The following is a 17,676-nucleotide window of genomic DNA, read 5'->3' as shown; positions in this document are numbered from 1 at the left end:
ATCTCCGAACAGACGATAACCGGCTGAACAGGACGACGACGATAACCACAGCACTCTGGTTTTTAAACACGATGTAAAACATTCGGTGGATTCACGTCATTATCGCACTGTGGTTCTAAAACAGACACTCCGGTTCTAAAAGGCCGTCTTCGTGTCTGAGTTCCTTCAGTATCGTCACGGCTGCTGTTGATTCTTTACATTTTTACGACTCGTGGATCTGAGCGTCAGCGTCTGAACTTCAGACTCGTGTCTTTATCTGTAATTGGTTTAATCAGTTTACGGTTTTACTGCGCCATTTATCAGGATTCCCTCACAGGTCGCAGTTGCATAACGAGAAATGCCAACATCATGTCCTACAAACCACTTTAAATAATCCACATAACGTCCATGGACTTAGAGATAATGTGTCGTATCACATCAGTTACAGACAGAGACCAAACAAAACACCAGGGGTTAACGTTAATATCACCATCAAAACCATCCAAACTGGAAAGTTTAAGCCTGAGTTTTAGTCCTGAAACTGGACATAAATGATGTCAAAGACGGAAACGTACAAGACGCAACAAGATGAAATGAAAGACAAAAGACGTAAAAAATAGAACCAGGTAAAAATGTGACAGAGACAAGATTAAAACATAAAAGTTGCAACAGCATTTAAATATAAGGTAAAATGTCGTAAAAGATACAACTGCATAAAAACTTTGCAGAAGACAAAAATACTGAAAACTGGATCAAGACAAAATGTCACAAGAGACGTAACAAAAAGAAAAGTTGCAAGAAATGAAAAAAGATGAAAATGTTACAAAAGACGACTAAAAAGGAATATCTTCCAAGATGCAACACGATAAAAACACTGCAAAATTTGCAAGTTGACAAACCGTAAAAGATGCAAAAAGATGAAAACATAGAAGATATGACAACATAAATACTGAAAAGATACAACAGGATGAAAATGTCACAGAAGAGAAACAATTATTGTCAACTGAAACAAGATGTCGCAAAAGAGGCAAAAAAATGAAAAGTTGCAAAAAATGCAAAATGATGAAAATGTTCAAAAGACAACAGAAAGAAACATCACAAAAGATGCAACACAATGGAAAAGCTGCAAAATATGTAACGAGACAGAAACATAAAAGATGCAAAAAGATGAAATGTAAATATTGAAAAGATGTAACAAGATGACCAGAGACAAGACAAGAGATCGCAAAAGAGAAAACAAAAATGTCCCAAAAAGTGCAACAAGTTGAAAATGTGACAAAAAGGGCACAGAAGACACAAGATGTACAAAACATGAGATGAAAATGTTTCAGACAAAATGAAAACGGAAGATGCAATGATGTTGATATTGAAAAAGATTCAAAGCAATGAAAATATGTTGTGCAATATTTTCATCGCTGCAAATGATACAACAGAATGAAATGTTACAAAATATGCAAGACAAAAATGGTGCAGAAGAGATGAGACAAACTTATTACAAACTACAACAAAATGAAAATGTCCCAAAAAGTGAAACAAGTTGAAAAGTTGTAAAAAATAAATAAATAAATAAATGTGATGAAACAAAATGTTGCAAAAAGTTGAAAACAGAAATGTAAATGACAGAAAATGTAGGAAGACAAACACAGCTGTTGGTTTTGTGAGTCAGTGAATTTTATGTCGTTGAGTTACAGTGACGATGTTTATCCATTAAACCTTATAAAACAGGGAATATTGTTGTCTTAGCTTCGACTTCACTGTTTGTTCTTAAACAAAACAGTTATTAGTTTTTCCTCTGAAACAGTAAAAACAGTCAATAAAAGGCTGAAACTGTCGACGGAGACACAAATAAAACCCACAGTCGGCCATTTTGGATGAAAAATGAAGTTTATTACAAACAACGACAGAGAGCTGTTAGCGGTCAGTTAGCAGCTGTTAGTTCTGTACAAATAACACTGTCTGATTGGTTAGTTGAGTTCGCCGATCGGCAACAAGGCGGGGTCTCAAACAGCACCCGACGCCCTCGGTGGCGCACGAAATCCAACCGAAGCCGCCGTAAACGCTCCGACGTGCACCACCTCCACCCTTCAGAGCGGGCTTCCACCCACCCTAAAGCCTTGACACTTCCAACAATACTCATCTGATCATGTGCTAAAATTTAACTCTTCATAATGCACGACCTTTGACCTTCAGGACGCTACCGCCACCTCCAGAGGTCGACCGATTATCGGACCCAGAGTTCAACATTTTTTTCTCAAATAGTTAATGTTACCTAGCATGCTAACATGCTAAAATACTTGACTTTTCAACAGTTTTACGTCATATTTCACATCAGTTTTTTTTAATTTTTACTCTGCGTTGGTTTCAGGTTTCACTGATAATCGATCGACCGTCTATGTAGTGCATTCCGAGTTCGTAGAAATACGACATGTGGCTCAACACTGACCTTATATTTTCACTTCTTTTATATTTTTGACATGAGAACGAGGCTGCGTTAGCTTTTAGCTTCTTTTACGTGATGGGTGCTGCGTTCACGTTACATTGGAAGTTGGACATTTTTACATTTGTTACTTGTTTTGTGGAATTGTGAGTTAAAACATGTATACAATTTACAAACAACTGAATTTTGTTAAATTACATACTGTGTTGTGATTGGTCAGCTTTCACAGAGCTTCTAAGCCCCACCCCTTTCCTCTATCACTTCTGTAAACCAACACAGGTAGAAGAATGAGGATTTTCCAGGATTAAATTCCAAAATGATAATATTTCTTATTGGAATTTAGTTTTGTTTAAAATTGAAGACATTTTAACATGTTTTTTACTCATTTCTTGGGCTGGATTTTGTTTTGTTTATCTAACACCAATACGTTCCTAACCTTAGAGCCCAATTCCCACCATCAACGTTGTACTGGATGTTTTAATTCCCAAAACCACTGGGTGTTACAGTTTTTTCTTTTAGTGATTCCGTAAAACCAGTGTCCGATTTTCCAGAAGTCGTACATGACGTGAACGCAGCATCATCCTATTCTTAACTTGTTGCACACGACAACCAGAGCTGCCGACCAGGGATTCGTTGGGACTTGAATAGTAATTCCAGTCACTTGAGCTTCATACGGAGGCAGAAATCCACCTTTAACCCTTTAACGTTTGTTATTCTCTCCCTGCAGCCTCATCAGTGCACTGCATAGAACCTTATCGATGTAACGCCGAGGCTAGCATCGCTTCGGTTCCCTCCACAAAAACATGACCGGACATTTTTTGTAAAAGTTAAAAGTTTTGCTGTCATCATTTCTGAAGTAGGAACAGAATCACCAAAAGGAAATGCTAACATTTGGTTGTAAACGATGCAAACCGCTGTTCAGGACGCCATCACCACGAACCAACAGATGACGTTCTTTACGCAGTCGGCCTCAGGAGGAACTGCAGGTTTTAGCTTCATTTTGTGTACTTAAGGCCTCAGAGTTTACACGTGAAATGTTTTACGTCTAAGAACAAAACAGGAAATCTGTGAACATTAGCTTCGGTTGGCCAATCGCTAACACTAAAGGAGAGATGTTCAAGCAAAACTGACGACTAGATTCTACGATAAAATGCACATCGCAACTACATCTGTATCCAATAAATACCGTTAGCTTGATCACTTCATCTTATTCTGTTATTTTAGTTTTGTTGAACCTAAATTCAACCTTTAAATTACAGAACTAATAATGACATTTTTAGTATTGACTGTTTTTTTTTTGCTACTTTGCGTTGTCGCATTGGTGTGACAGTAAATATTTGTTGGGATTTGCACAAATGTAGTATATCTTAATCCATGTTTTCAGCCAGCCGCCGGTGTGTTTGAGTGGAAGGAACCAGAAGGACTTGTTCACAGGTTAAATCGTCACTTCCTGTTTGTGGGCGTGGTTGCATGCAAGTTGACTCCGCCCTCTGCAGTGCACTTAACTCCTTAAGGACCGGGGTGTTGTCTGAGAATGGCACCAGAGAAACAGAGAGAGAGACAGAGAGGTAGAGAGAGAGACAGGCAGAGAGACAGTAGAGAGCGAAGAACGCCACGACACGGACCCGTTTACCGAAAAGACCACGGAACCGAACCCACCAGCGTCATGGTAACCAGACCCAACCCAAACAATGGACATTTATCTGTTCAGAAAAATAAGCAAACACCAGAAATACTGGATTGGACGCAACAAATCCATCATTCAGATCAAACTGGCTAATGTTAGCTACAGAGGTAACCACCGCCAAAATTCAGTTTCACTGCTGTAACACTACAGTCTTTGGAAAAACAAACAAAAAAAAAGGGTTCAATTAATAAGAAAATGTCGACTTTTGTAGAATTAGACTGTAGCTGATGTTATCTACCATGCTAACTGTGGCTAATGTTAGCTCGCTGACAAAACTGAAGTTAACAAATTCTGGCTAAGGCTACTTATAAGCTATGACACATTGATGATAATTTAGCTAATGCACCTGTCCTTGTAGTTATGAAATAGAAGGTTTATAATTTTCTTATTTGATAATTTTTTTTTTTTTTTTCACATCTGTGCTCAAACACTGTCATTTCATACTAATGTTGGCTATTGAGCTAACCACAGTTTCATTACACTTGACATTAGGCATGCTTTACAAAGACAAGAAAACTATATTTACTTAATAATAAATATTTGCATGTAGTAAAATTTAGCAGCTAATGATAGCGCCGAAGCTAACATTAGCTGTCGTATGGAATAGAGTTGGGGTGGAATACTGTCTTTAGTGCCACATATTAGACAATGTAAACAAAAGAGGATGTGATATTTTGGAAGTTGTTGACAGGTGCCAAAGTCAGCTAACAGGCTAACGGTGGCTAAGTCACAGAGATGAAGCTATTTTAAAAACATTAAACATGGTAGTTAATGTTAGCTTCATAGCCCACTGTTAATATTTAGCAGTGACTTATTTAATGAAAAGTAGAATCTTCTATTTCATAACTGGTAGAATATGAAAAAACTTTACAAAAACCGATGTAAAGATGGAAATATTTCAAATGACCAACGTTAAGCTCAACTCTACAGGTTTGAATTTTATTTTAACTTCTACTTCAGGACATGTTCTTCCAGTTCGGGTCAGGTTACTGCTCCGGTGTTGCGTTCTGGTTCTGTTTTGCACATGCTCAGTGCGTCCTGTGGCATGTTTTCAGTAAACGGTCACATGTGGGCGTGTCCGGAGTGTTTTCGTCATTGGAAACAGACGGTCACAGTAGGTGGAGTCTGTCAGACGGACACAGTTAGTGTTGGAGCTGTTGGACGTCTGGTCTATTTACAGAAACGAGATGCATAATCAGAATATCCAAACCAACCAGAACCGCTACCGCGTTGGCTCCGCCCGTCACCGGTTGCTGCGGTAACATCGGGCGGCAGGAGACGGAGAAGATCCGTCGGTTAACAGAAAAAGGAAACGGGGAGAGCGGCTCTGGTTAGCCAAAAAGACAAAATAATCAGGTGTCACCGCAAACACGAGTCGTCATGGCAACGCTACACCGGGACACCGCCTAACTGTTCGTGGAAAAACGCACACGCACGGGACATCGTCACAAACACACGCACACGCTCTCTCCGTCACACGAACATTAATATGACAAACAGTTTCTATTGAGGTGAAAAACAGACTCTATTATTATTAATTATCATAATCATCATAGTCATCTTCATCTTCATCATCTTTGTGGGGGTCGATGTAGCGGCGGGGGTGTGTGTGCGGTGGGTGTGTCCTCAGTCTGTTTATACACACTATTCACAGGATGACGCAGAGTTCTGATTGGACGATGGGAGCCGCCTCGTCTCCGCTCACAGAAGCTTTTATTTTTTAGACTGTCTCCTGTCGCTTCCTGTCGGTTCGGAGGCGGAGACAGCGGCGATGAGGAGGGTGTGGTCATGTGATCCCCCTCCCTCCGTGACCCACAGTCTGCCGGTGGGGTCGTTGTGGTCGGGCAGTAAATCAACCGGAGGATGCATGAGGCTGGATGTTGAAGCACCAGGACGGAGGGAGGACGCTAACAGTACCTGCTGGAGGGTGTGGTTGTGTGTCTGTTGTGTGTTTGTGTTTCTACTGACACTTTAATGAGGCCAAACGATGCTCATTTCAACACGACCATCAAATGTTTCCTTCAGGATCTTCATGATTCTTCATAAAACTCGTCAGTTTTTACTCCTGCAAAATTAACGTGTTTAATTATTGAGGAATTCAGCAGAAAAACGACCTGAAACTGACCTCAGAGCAGTGTTAACATCAAATTACTGTTGTTGATTTATCCGGTATTTGCATTCAAATGCGACGGTAAAAACTAATTCATGACTGTGACATGTTTAAAAATGCAGTTAATGCTCCAATTTTTCTACATAAAATAATGTTACCATTGGTTTTTCAAGGTATGAAAAGGAGGTTAACGTGTTTTTCAAAGTCACCTCAGCTAGTGTTAGCTAGTGAGCTAACTGCAGCTAATGTTAGCTAGCAAACTGTAGCTTAATTAGCTTTTAATGTTTTATGTAAACACTTTGAATTGTCTTGCGCATGAACTGTGCTATATGAATAAACCTGCCTTGCTTAATGGACATTCTGTTTCAATTAAACCGTTAAACTCTTTATAATACAAGAAAAAAAGACATTTTTCTTGTTTCATTATTTCACATTTTCACATAAAATAATGTTTAATCTTCAACAACAGCTAACATGAAGTACCAAGCTAACAGTGGCTAATGTTAACCTGTGATTATCTGAGGCAGTCACTAATGTTAGGTTCCTGTTTTATTCTTTTTCACTGATGCACCAAGAAAACGAGAAAAATGTCGGAATTTAAGAATGCACAGTAGCTAATATTAGCTACGCACTGCTACTGTTAGCCAGCCAACATCAAATTTCTGGAAAGAAAGTGTATTTCCATTTGTGTCATATTAGACATTCCTCACAAAAACTAAACATTAGGGTTAAACATTAACCTGTTTAACCCTGACCATATTTTCAGGGGAAAAACGCCTAAACAGACATACCCAAAGTAAATGAAGAATTACTTCACAATAATAAGGTTCATATGGATGTTCTTGGTGTCTATGGACATTTACAGACTTCACAGAATCTATTCCCATTGTCTAAATATTGTATCTGTTACTATGCCTGAGTAAACTGTAACAAACTAAAAGAGGAATTAGAATTTTTTTTATCCTCTACTGTTTTTTTTTTTTTTGGCTGGATTGACGATGATATGCATAAATTAATTGTTCGTGTCAGATTTTTAATTGCGTATATTTCACCCCACAAAGATTAAAAATCATGTTTGAACATTAAAGTTTGCACTAAAATACACTTTTGATGTACTTTTACTAACATTAGGGTCTAAACTTTGAGCAAAAGTTGAAAAAAACTTTCATTGTCCTGATTTATTATATTTTTATAGTAGATGAATATTAACATAATTTTTTAGGCCCGCCAATAGGGCTTAATAAAATGTTTAACCGTTTAAGATTAGACATATAGCAGCTAGCATTTGCTGTCACTCTAACACTGGCTAATGTTAGGTAACAAGCTAATCATCTGCTTTAACCATTTCCTGAGCAGAAAAGACAAAAAGGTGGAATTATTAAAAAAAACAAGATTATATTTGGTAAGTATGTGCCTGTAGCTAATCTTTGTGTTTATTACAGCGTTTTCTTGTTCTTTACAAAAACAAGAAAAATGTTTCTTCAGTGAGAAACAGTTGAATGTTGGATGTAATATCTGTAAAGCCTAGCGGTTACATGTTCAATCCTTTTGTTTAATTCCCAGTAACTACATCCTGGTGACGCTGACATGTCAACTGCTGCTGTTCTGGTGAGTTTCATCTTTTGTGTTGAAGGTTTTCGTTGACTTCATCGTTTGTCTTCACCTTGTTTTAGTCATAATGTTCAACAGGCTGACATCACACACCTACTTTCCCAGCATGCCTCTGGCCTCATTGTGGTGCAGTTTGCGGTCCATGTCAGTGTTTGTGTGTTGTCGTAAACCAGACTCTGACCTGCCATCGGTGTGTACATGTGTGTGTGTTTGTGTATGTGTGTGTCAGTGTGTACTGAGCACGCTCCGTGGCACCCAGCCCTCGGCCGCCGGCGAGTCGCTATTGGCCGGTCGGTAAACCAGGCTCTGACCCTGCTGGTTCGACGCCAGAATCTGAACCTTCTCCCCTCGAAACACAGAGATCTCGTCTTCTCGGACCGCCACGAAGTCCTGCAGAACCAGCACCAGCTCCTGAGGGTCAAAGGTCAGAGGTCAAGTTTACAAACAAACATGTCACAGGTTTGAAACAAGAACCATCCATTCCAATATATTTCAGTTTTATCCAAATAATTAGTTCAAGAAAATTAAATTTGTCAGATGATGATGATGATGATTATTATTGTTATTATTATTATTATTATTATTAGTCAAACCACAGCGTCATCTACAAACAGTTGAAGTGAGTGCTCAGTGTTTCCGAACCTGGTCATCCTGTTCGTTGTCAGGCGGAGGCTGAGGGGCGTGGCCATTAGGCGTGGGTGGGGCTGATGGCGGTCGCCCTGATGACAGTGGGCGGGTCACAGAGATCCCGCCCTCCTTTCTCTGGTACTCAATAGGAGACTGGAGAGCTTTAGGAGACACGAGAAACAGGATGTGATTGGACTTTTCAGGTTTTGAGGTGCATTTGTCAAATGTTCCAGCTCCAGCGTCTTCTCACCCGACAGGAAGTTATTCTGAGCATCCAGCAGGGCGGCGACAGTCTCCACCCACGTCATCTTAACGGCTGCGGATGACGCCTGTAGCGTGAAGCGCTCGGCGGAGCCTCGAGACCACAATACGAACTTACAGGGGTCGCCATCAACACTGTCCTGCATGGCCAGGTAACTGACCTGAGTAAGAGCAGATAGACCAGTTTAGACTGGTAAAGACCAGGTTGGACCAGTTTAGACCGGTTTAGACTGATAATGAAAGTCATAAACCTGTGAGAAATAAACACTTGTACTTTAACTTAACTAAACTGATCTAAATAGTTCTAAAATCTGACCCGGTCTGATCTTGGCTCTGTTATGACCTGGTCTCACCTTGATGCTGTTCTTGAACTGGTACCCATGGTTACCGGATCCCTTCCGGAGCAGTTCACTGAAGATGACGATCTGTTCGAACAGGAACACCCTCCTCTCTTTGCTCCGAGACAGAACTCCTCCGTCCTGTTCCCAAACACAGAACGTCTCCTGCTGCAGCAGCTTCCCATGAGACGACAGCTTCCCCTGGACACACAGGGACTGCATCAGGACCTGGACCAGGACCGAGACTGGGACCTGGACCAGGACCAGGACCCAAGAGCTGATCCAGGTTCCAGTCGTACAACATGTACATTACGTGTTGCTAAAACTAAACAAAGCTTCTGTTTTGGAAATCAAATCAAAAACAGTTCTCATCACTGATGTCACACATGTTACTACAGATGGAGTAAGTCATACACTGATTAAAAACTGCATAAATTATAAAAACTTTTTTGTTTTTTTTTTGTTTTTTTTTTTTACATAAATACACAAAACAAAAAGACACAAGATTCAAAAACACAAACAACAGTGAAAAAGACACAACTAAATGAAAAAAAGACAAAATAAGACAAAAGATGAAAAAACAACAGAATAAACCAAAAAAGACCCAATTCTTTTTCTTTTGTTTCTGAAGCCAATCAGAGAACAGGGGCGGGGCTTACTGAGTGCTGTTGCTAGGCAGACTTAAAGAGTCCTGGTTTTGTGGGCTGGATTCGGTGTGAGTTTGCGTAAACTGACCTCGTATCCCTGGAGACGGCCCAGGTTCATCATGTCGTTACAGCGTTTTGGAACCAGCGACATCAGCTCCACCGCTTTCTACAAAACATAGAGACACGGCTGATTAATAACTGGACGGTGGCTTCATTAGATCATGAACGTCGCGGGTCGGGTGTGGAACTCACCTCCACCTCGTCACAGTCCAGTCCTGCTTTGGACGTGTACTTCAGGAAGTCCTAGAAAACACAAAAACCATGAGTGGGCGTGGAAACGAGGCGCCGCGGTGATGTCACCTGAACTACCGCAGGTCCAGACCTTGAGCAGCAGCTGGTATTTGGTGATTCTCTGAATGGGTTTGATCAGGTAATCGCTGATCGACATCCGGCAGCTGATCTCATTTTGAATCTCCTACAGAAGAAAAGAGTCATCAATTTATTCAACGATTCTGACGATGAATTCAACAAAGACTGAAGCAGAAACCCAACATTACCTCGAAGAAGGTCTCGTACTCGATGACGATGAACTCTGACCTGGGTTTGTTCTGACAGTAAACCACGTACATGTGCAGACGACGCTCCTGCAGAAAAACACTGTTAAGTCAACTCAACCACGATATGTTGTCATTAGGGCTGCAACTAACGATGAATTTAATAAGTGATTAATCTGTAGATTATTTTAATTAATCGATTCATTGGATAAACACAAAAAACTCAATTGTCAAAGATCAGTATTTAACCCAAAGCGATATAGGCTTCAGGTTTAGTTAGCAAGCACTAGCCCACTACCTAGACCGGTTATGGCTAGAGACTAGTACGATATAGTCTTCACCCAGCTCCAGTTGTAGTCTGTCAAACTAGTGTTGGATGGATTAGTTCCACTCACCGATAGGTAACGTTAGTCTGGTGGCCTGATAAACGGAGATGGATGAAAACGTTGAAATTACGACAATAGTGTTCAATAACTAGCTAGCAGGCTAAAGTAATCACAACACATAGGCTATCTTAAGCTAGGTTGTTCATCACTGAGGTCACCTCAGTCTTTTCCTTGTTCTTCTTCTTTCCTCTGATGCAGTCACTCTGTCACAGCAGATTAATGTGAACAACTGATGTTGTGTAGATTTGCTTCTGGTATTATTTGGGCAGTCGTTTATGATATTCTGTTCATGCTTTCTTTTCTTATATGCCTCATTTAATAGGTCTTATTTATTTTATTTTATTGTAATCCGTTTATTTTATTTTATTGTAATCGTTTTTTTCTTTCTCTTCTGCCCAGTTTACTCAGTTCTAGTTACCTCCGCCAGGAGGTATTGTCATTGCTTTGCGTGTTTGCGTGTTGGTTTGTTTGTTAGCAGGATAACTCAAAAAGTTATGGACAGATTTTCATGAAATTTTCAGGAAATGTTGATACTGGCACAAGGAAGAAATTATTAAATTTTGGTGGTGATCGGGGGTGGGGTGGGGGGGGACAGATCTGTCTTGGCAGAGGTCTGTGCTCTCTGAGTGCTTTTCTTGTTATAGTTAGTGTCACTATTATAGTTATCACCATGGTTGTTATTGTTTGTATTGTTAATATTTTCTTGTGAGGGTCTTTGCTACCTTCTTCTTCCTTGTCCCCCCAACCCCACTCCCCTCTATGTCAGGTCCGGCATCGAAATGTGGTTCAACAAAACTCATAATAAAGACAGTAGAATATCAAGGGAAGCCTCATATACTTTATGAAGTTTCCTTTGGCAAAACAAATTTGTTCCGCACCAAAAGAAGTCAGACTGCCATTCTGCTGTTAGGATGATGGACAAGAAAAGTTAAAAAATAAATAAACAAATAAATAAAAAGCTAGGTTTACATTATGTTCCCTTTGGCCACGACAGCCCTGTTTGCCCAAAATGTAGTGCACTGTGGCATTTTGGCCATTTTTTCTCCATATTCAGGTTTTGTTCCATAAACGGTGCACTACGTTTAGTCCAAATGGGGCTGCTGTGGACACCAGGAACAGAATGTGAACCTAGCTTTCAAAATGTGTCCCGGCCTCAGCTGATCTGTTTTCCTCTGTTACACAGTGTGCACATGCCTCAATACTAACACGATCAAAACCCAACGAATCAACCGACGAATTTGTTTCGATTTGAATCAATTTAATGAATTCATTGTTGTAGCACTAGTTGTCATCATGGTTATTGTTGTGATCACTGTTGTCATGGTTGCAGTTGCCATGGTTGGCTCCCTGTGCAGCTGATGGTAGTCATTGTTGTCATTTTTGTCTTTGTCGTCATTTTTGTCTTTGTCATCATTGTTTTGTTGTCATAGTTGCTGTGGTTGCATCCCTGTGCTGCCAACGGTTGTCATTGTCATCATTGTCACTGATGTTATTGTCGTCTTCATCATTTTTTTGTTGTCGTGGTTGCTGTGGTTGCATCCCTGCATAGCCGATGGTTGTCATTGTCACTGTTGTCATTTTAGTTATCATTTTTTTGTCAAGGTTGCCATCGCTGCAGTTGCCATGGTTGGCTCCCGTGCAGCCAATGGTTGTCATTGTCATTGATGTCATTGTTGTCATTGTCATCATATTTTTGTCGTTGCTATGGTTATTGGTTATTGCTGTTGCCAGTGGTTGTCATTGTTGTCGTCATCATTTTTTTTGTTGTCGTGGTTACATTTGCCGTGGTTGCCTCCTTGTGTAGCCAATGGTTGTTATTGTCATCAATTTTATTGTCATAATTTTTTTGTCATGGTTGTGGTTGCCGTGGTTATTGGTCATTGTCGTTGCCAATTTGTCGTCATTGTTATTTTTTTGTTGTTGTCATGGTTACGGTTGCTGTGGTTGCATCCTTGTGTAGCCAATGGTTGTCATCGATGTTGTCGTCATAACTTTTTTGTCATGGTTGTGGTTGCCATGGTCACTGCTGTTGCCAATGGTTGTCATTGTTGTGGTCATAATTTTTTTTGTCATGGTTGTGGTTGCCGTGGTTATTGGTCATTGCTGTTGCCAATGGTTGTCATTGTTGTGGTCATAATTTTTTTGTTATGGTTGTGGTTGCCGTGGTTATTGCTGTTGCCAATTTGTTGTCGTTGACGTCATTGTTGTTGTCGTCATTTTTTTGTTGTAGTTGCGGTTGCCGTGGTTGCCCCCCTGTGCAGCTGACTGTTGCATGTAGTACTCACATGTCGGATGAACAGGTCCGCCAACAGGTCGTGGTTCTGGACACATCGCTCCAACTCGACCAGGAAGAAACTAGAACCAGAACCCAGAGTGAGTCGACCACACGCCCACCTGTTTGTTTATTTGTTTACTTATTTATCGTATGTTCGTACTCGCGGTGCCAGTCGTAGATCTGCTGGATGTTTCCAAAGACAATCTTGTCTTTTCCTCTCATGTCCTCTGGAATCCCTCGGACCTCCAACCTGGACATGAAGCCCTGAAGGAAGGGGGCGGAGTCAAAGGTCACCGCAACTGTTGATAGTTTCATCTAAACCCAAGTGAAATCCAAACATCCAACAAATATCCAACCTCTACGATGACGCCCAAGTCCTTCACATAGTCCTTCTCAGATTGGACCATCTCACTGACCACGAACCTGGAGAAACAAACAGAACAGAAAGAAGAGGTCAGAGGAGGAGGAAGAGGAGGAGGAGAAGGAAGAAGGAGAGGAGGAAGAGGGGGAGGAAAAGGAGGAGGAAGAGGAAGGAGAGGAGGAAGAAGAGGAAGAAGAAAAGGAGAATGAAAAGGGGAAGGAGAGGACGATATTGCTGTTGCTTATGTTACTGATGTTGCTGTTGTTTCTGACATTGTTTCTGATGTTGCTGTTTCTGATGTTTCTGATGTTGCTGTTATTTCTGATGTTGCTGTTGTTGTAACTGCTGTTGCTGTTGTTTTTTCTGCTGTTGCTGTAACTGCTGTTGCTGTTGTTTCTGATGTTGCTGTTGTAACTGCTGTTGCTATAGTTTCTGATGTTGTTTCTGATGTTGCTGTTGTTGTAACTGCTGTTGCAACTGCTGTTAATACTGCTGTTGTTACTGATGTTGCTGTTGTTTCTGCTGTTGTTTGTTGTTGTTACTGCTGTTGCTGTTGTTGCTGCTGATGTTACTGATGGTGTTGTTGTTGTCATTGCTGATGTTTCTGATGTTGCTCCGTGTCTGGTTGCCTTACATTCGTCCTCTCAGAGCCTTGTTGCGTTGCTCGGTGTCCGACTCGTTGGAACCCTGATCCGAGTCCAGAGCCTGGATCAACAGATGCGTCAGGTTAGAACCATGAGCTGGAGACCAAACGGACAGAAAAACCACAAGCCCCGCCCTCACTCACCTCAGGGTTGTTGGGGTCTTTGATGATCTGCATAGGGGGTGGCAGGGGGGTGTGGCTTTCCTCCTCAGGCTCCTCCTCCCCTCCGCTTTGCCCCGCCTCCTCCTTCCTTGCCTTCTACAAACACACAGAAACAAAGTGACTCCAGGTTCCTTCATGTTTTCAGTCGTTCTGTCGGTAAACTCAAGTACCGTCTGTGCGTTTCCGGCAAGGGGCGTGGCCAGCTCTGCTCTGTTGTCCCGCCTCCTCATTCTGATTGGAGGTTTTTTCTGTCCATCAGCTTTGCCCTGGCTCAGCCTTCGGACCGGACTCGTCAACCAGCGCTGTAAAAGATTTAATGTCACACTGGGTTCAGGAACATCTAGAAGGTCCACATTGGACCCAGAATGACCCAGAACCATGGCCCATCAGTACCAGTGACCCATTGAGGTCCTAGAAAGGCCAGTAAGGACCTCATGATGGTACAGATGAACCCAGAACCAAAAAAGGACAACCCAGAACAACCCATAAACACCAGAATGACCCATTTAAGACCAGAATGACCCATGAGGATATTGTTGTTTTCAGGACGGCCCACTCTTACCTTCAGGGTGTTTCCAGTTCCGGAGCCACTGCGTTTGGGTCCAGGGGATCCAGCGGCGCCCCCTGGAGTCACGCCCACTCCGCAAACGGTGGGCGACGTTGCACCTGAGGCGGGAAACAAGCAACGAGTGGTGAGTTCACTTACAGTCCGGTGCGTAGAAACAGTGACGTTCTGAGACTCACTTTGGCCGCTGGTCTGAGTTTGAAGTCCTGGACCGTCAGAACCATAGAGACTGGACTCTGCAGACAAACAGAACCACAAGGATCACTCAGACCTGGGTCACTCAGAGCAAACACCATAAACCTTACAATTTACCTTACAAATAAAAAAGAAACAAATGTAGCTAAAGAAATAACAAAAAAATCTAATTATGTAAAAATGTAAAAAAAAAAAAAAAAAATTGAAAAAATGTAAAAAGAAAAAATAGAAATATATATAAAAAAGAAACTAATGTAACAAGAAACTTTAAAAAACAAACAAATGTTAAAATGTAAGAAAAACATTTTAAAAAACGAATTTAAAAACTAACAAAAAACATTGAGAAACAAATGAAAGTAAAAAGTGAAAACATAAACAAGTAATGTTAAAATGTAACACAAAAATAAAAATTAAAAGATCTAGCAAAAAACTTTAAAAATGGGGAAAAAGCTAATTATCTTAAAATGCAACAAAATATTAAGAAATAAAACTTAAAAACAAAAAGAAACAAATGTGACAAAATCTTAAAAAATAGAAAAACAAATGATATGAAAATGTAACAAAACCTTAAAGAAATGTAAGAAAAGAAATTTTAAAAACTGAAAACACAAACAAATTCAGTTAAAATACAAAAAACTTTACAAAAAAAACCCTTAAAAAACCTAAAAAGAAACAGATGATGCAAAAAATCTTTAAAAATGGGAAAACAAATGATGTCAAAATATAACAAAACTTTAAAAAAAAAAGTTTTAAAATAAAAAAAATGTAGAAAATAAACAAATGTCACAAAGAAACATTAAAACTGAAAACGTGAATATGATGTTAAAATGTAACAAACGTAACTGTCATTAAAAAATAAAACAAATCTAACAAACTTGGAAAACAGAAAAAACAAATGTTAAAATGTAAGAAAAACAAAAAAAAAATTAAAAACCAACAAAAAAGTTTAAGAAACAAAAGTAAAGAAACTTTAAAAAGAGGAAACACGAACAAATGTTTAAATGTAACAAATTAAAAAAACAAAACTTAAAAAGAGACGTAGAAAAAAACTTTAAAAATGTGGAAAAAAAACTAACTTAAAATGTAACAAAATAAATAAAACTTAAACAAAAGAAACAAACAGTTAAAATGTAACAAACTTTAAAAAAAAAAAAAACCTTTAAAAAGAAAGAAATGTTGCAAAAAATCTTTAAAAACTAGAAAATAACTTATGTCAAAATATAACAAAAAAATATTTTATGAACTGTTTAAAAACTTAAAAAAACGTAGAAAATAAACGTAACAAAAAACTTTAAAACTGAAAACTCAAATGATGTTAAAATGTAACAAATGTCACTATTATTAAAAAGTAAAACAAATGTAACAAACTAGAAAAAAAAACAAATTATGCTAGAATGTAAAATAAAACACACACTAATGTTTAAAAAGTGTAACAAAACACAAAAACAAACAAAAATATGAAAAGAAAACTTAAGAAACATTTGTAATAAAGGCGTTTGATTAGTTGTGGACAAAACAGTGAAACTAAAGGAGTCGATTGTTTCTGCTGAACTCAGTTTGACCTTCAGTCGTTCATTAAACCAACTCCTGCTCCTCTCTCTCATTAAACCCACCTCGATCGTCCTCTCCCACAATCCCTCCCAGACGGCGGAACAATCCCAGCATGCACCTCTGCTGCTCCGCATGCTTCCCAGAGTCAGTCCATTCACAAAACGACAGAAAATACAGCAAAGAAGAAGAAAGAGGTCTGAAGGAGTCCAAGACCTGAACCGACTGAGACCGGAGCAGGAGGTCAGGGGGCGGGGCAAGCAGGGGAAGGGAGGGGCCAGCTAAGGGAGGGGCGTGGCTACCAGGTTAATGAATGAAATGAAGTGTGAAAAACAGAACGGGTGTAAACAATGTAGAGGAACAGGAAGTAGATGAAATATGATGAAACAAAATCTACAACAAAAACATGGATTTAATATTAAAAGAAAAAAGAAGGAAAAATAAATAAAAAATAATAAAATGCACAGAATAACATAATTTATGGGTCTTTATATCAGAAAAAGAGGAAAGTGCAAATAAATCAAAATATGACACAGTAACAAACACATGTAGTGCAACTGGGAAAAATAAAAGAAATAATCTGGATTAAAAAGAATGAAATAAAACACAAAAAGAACAAATAAATAAATGATAAAAATATTTAAGAAGTTGATTTTATGTAGAAGTGGTTAACCTGTTTCACCTCTGGACCCAGACTGGGGTTGTGTCTGTGTGTGCGTTGTGTGTCTGTGTGTGCGTTGTGTGACTGTGTGTGCGTTGCATGGCTGTGTGTATCTTGTGTGTCTGCGTGTGCATCTGTGTGTGTTGCACGGCTGTGTGTGTGTGTTGCATGTCTGTGTATGCATTGTGTGGCAGTGTGTGTTGCGTGTCTGTGTGTGCGTTGTGTGTCTGAATGTGTGTGTGCATTGCATGTCTGTGTGTGCGTGTGTGCGTTGCGTATCTGTGTGAGCATTGCGTGTCTGTGTGCGTTGCCTGTCAGTGTGTGCGTTGTGTGTCTGTGTGTGCGTTGTCTGTCTGTGTGTGCGTAGCGTGTCTGTGTGTGCGTTGCGTGTCAGTATGTGCGTTGTGTGTCTGCGTGTGTGTTTCGTATCTGTGTGTGCGTTTCGTGTCTGTGTGTGCGTAGCGTGTCTGTGTGTGCGTTGCGTGTCAGTGTGTGCGTTGTGTGTCTGCGTGTGTGTTTCGTGTCTGTGTGTGCGTTTCGTGTCTGTGTGTGTGTAGCGTGTCTGTGTGTGCGTTGTGTGTCTGCGTGTGCGTTTCGTGTCTGTGTGTGTGTTTCGTGTCTGTGTGTGC

The 17,676-nt window shown here is 40.0% G+C and overlaps 1 protein-coding gene across 2 annotated transcripts in view; it reads right to left on the bottom strand.

The window, feature by feature from the left end:
* Window positions 1–7,456: 7,456 nt before the first annotated feature.
* Window positions 7,457–17,676, bottom strand: part of LOC115431835 (kalirin-like) — a 39,329-nt gene continuing 29,109 nt past the window's right edge. The window contains exons 42-57 of one of the 2 annotated variants that reach the window (XM_030152496.1): window positions 14,823–14,879; window positions 14,641–14,744; window positions 14,249–14,380; window positions 14,061–14,174; window positions 13,908–13,978; window positions 13,269–13,335; window positions 13,073–13,176; window positions 12,923–12,992; window positions 10,255–10,341; window positions 10,080–10,172; window positions 9,950–10,000; window positions 9,786–9,863; window positions 9,066–9,251; window positions 8,702–8,873; window positions 8,467–8,612; window positions 7,457–8,235 (exon numbers count right to left, since the gene is read on the bottom strand). In XM_030152496.1, the coding sequence (XP_030008356.1) occupies window positions 8,050–8,235; window positions 8,467–8,612; window positions 8,702–8,873; window positions 9,066–9,251; window positions 9,786–9,863; window positions 9,950–10,000; window positions 10,080–10,172; window positions 10,255–10,341; window positions 12,923–12,992; window positions 13,073–13,176; window positions 13,269–13,335; window positions 13,908–13,978; window positions 14,061–14,174; window positions 14,249–14,380; window positions 14,641–14,744; window positions 14,823–14,879 (1,718 nt within the window). In that variant the 3' untranslated portion in view covers window positions 7,457–8,049. The remainder of the gene's footprint in view (window positions 8,236–8,466; window positions 8,613–8,701; window positions 8,874–9,065; window positions 9,252–9,785; window positions 9,864–9,949; window positions 10,001–10,079; window positions 10,173–10,254; window positions 10,342–12,922; window positions 12,993–13,072; window positions 13,177–13,268; window positions 13,336–13,907; window positions 13,979–14,060; window positions 14,175–14,248; window positions 14,381–14,640; window positions 14,745–14,822; window positions 14,880–17,676) is intronic. The other variant, XM_030152505.1, reaches the window with a different exon arrangement.

The sequence above is a fragment of the Sphaeramia orbicularis genome, chromosome 2, assembly GCF_902148855.1.
Source record: "Sphaeramia orbicularis chromosome 2, fSphaOr1.1, whole genome shotgun sequence".
NCBI lineage: Eukaryota > Metazoa > Chordata > Actinopteri > Kurtiformes > Apogonidae > Sphaeramia > Sphaeramia orbicularis.
The sequence above is the reverse complement of the archived record's forward strand: the minus strand, read 5'-3'. Positions and strand labels throughout refer to the sequence as shown.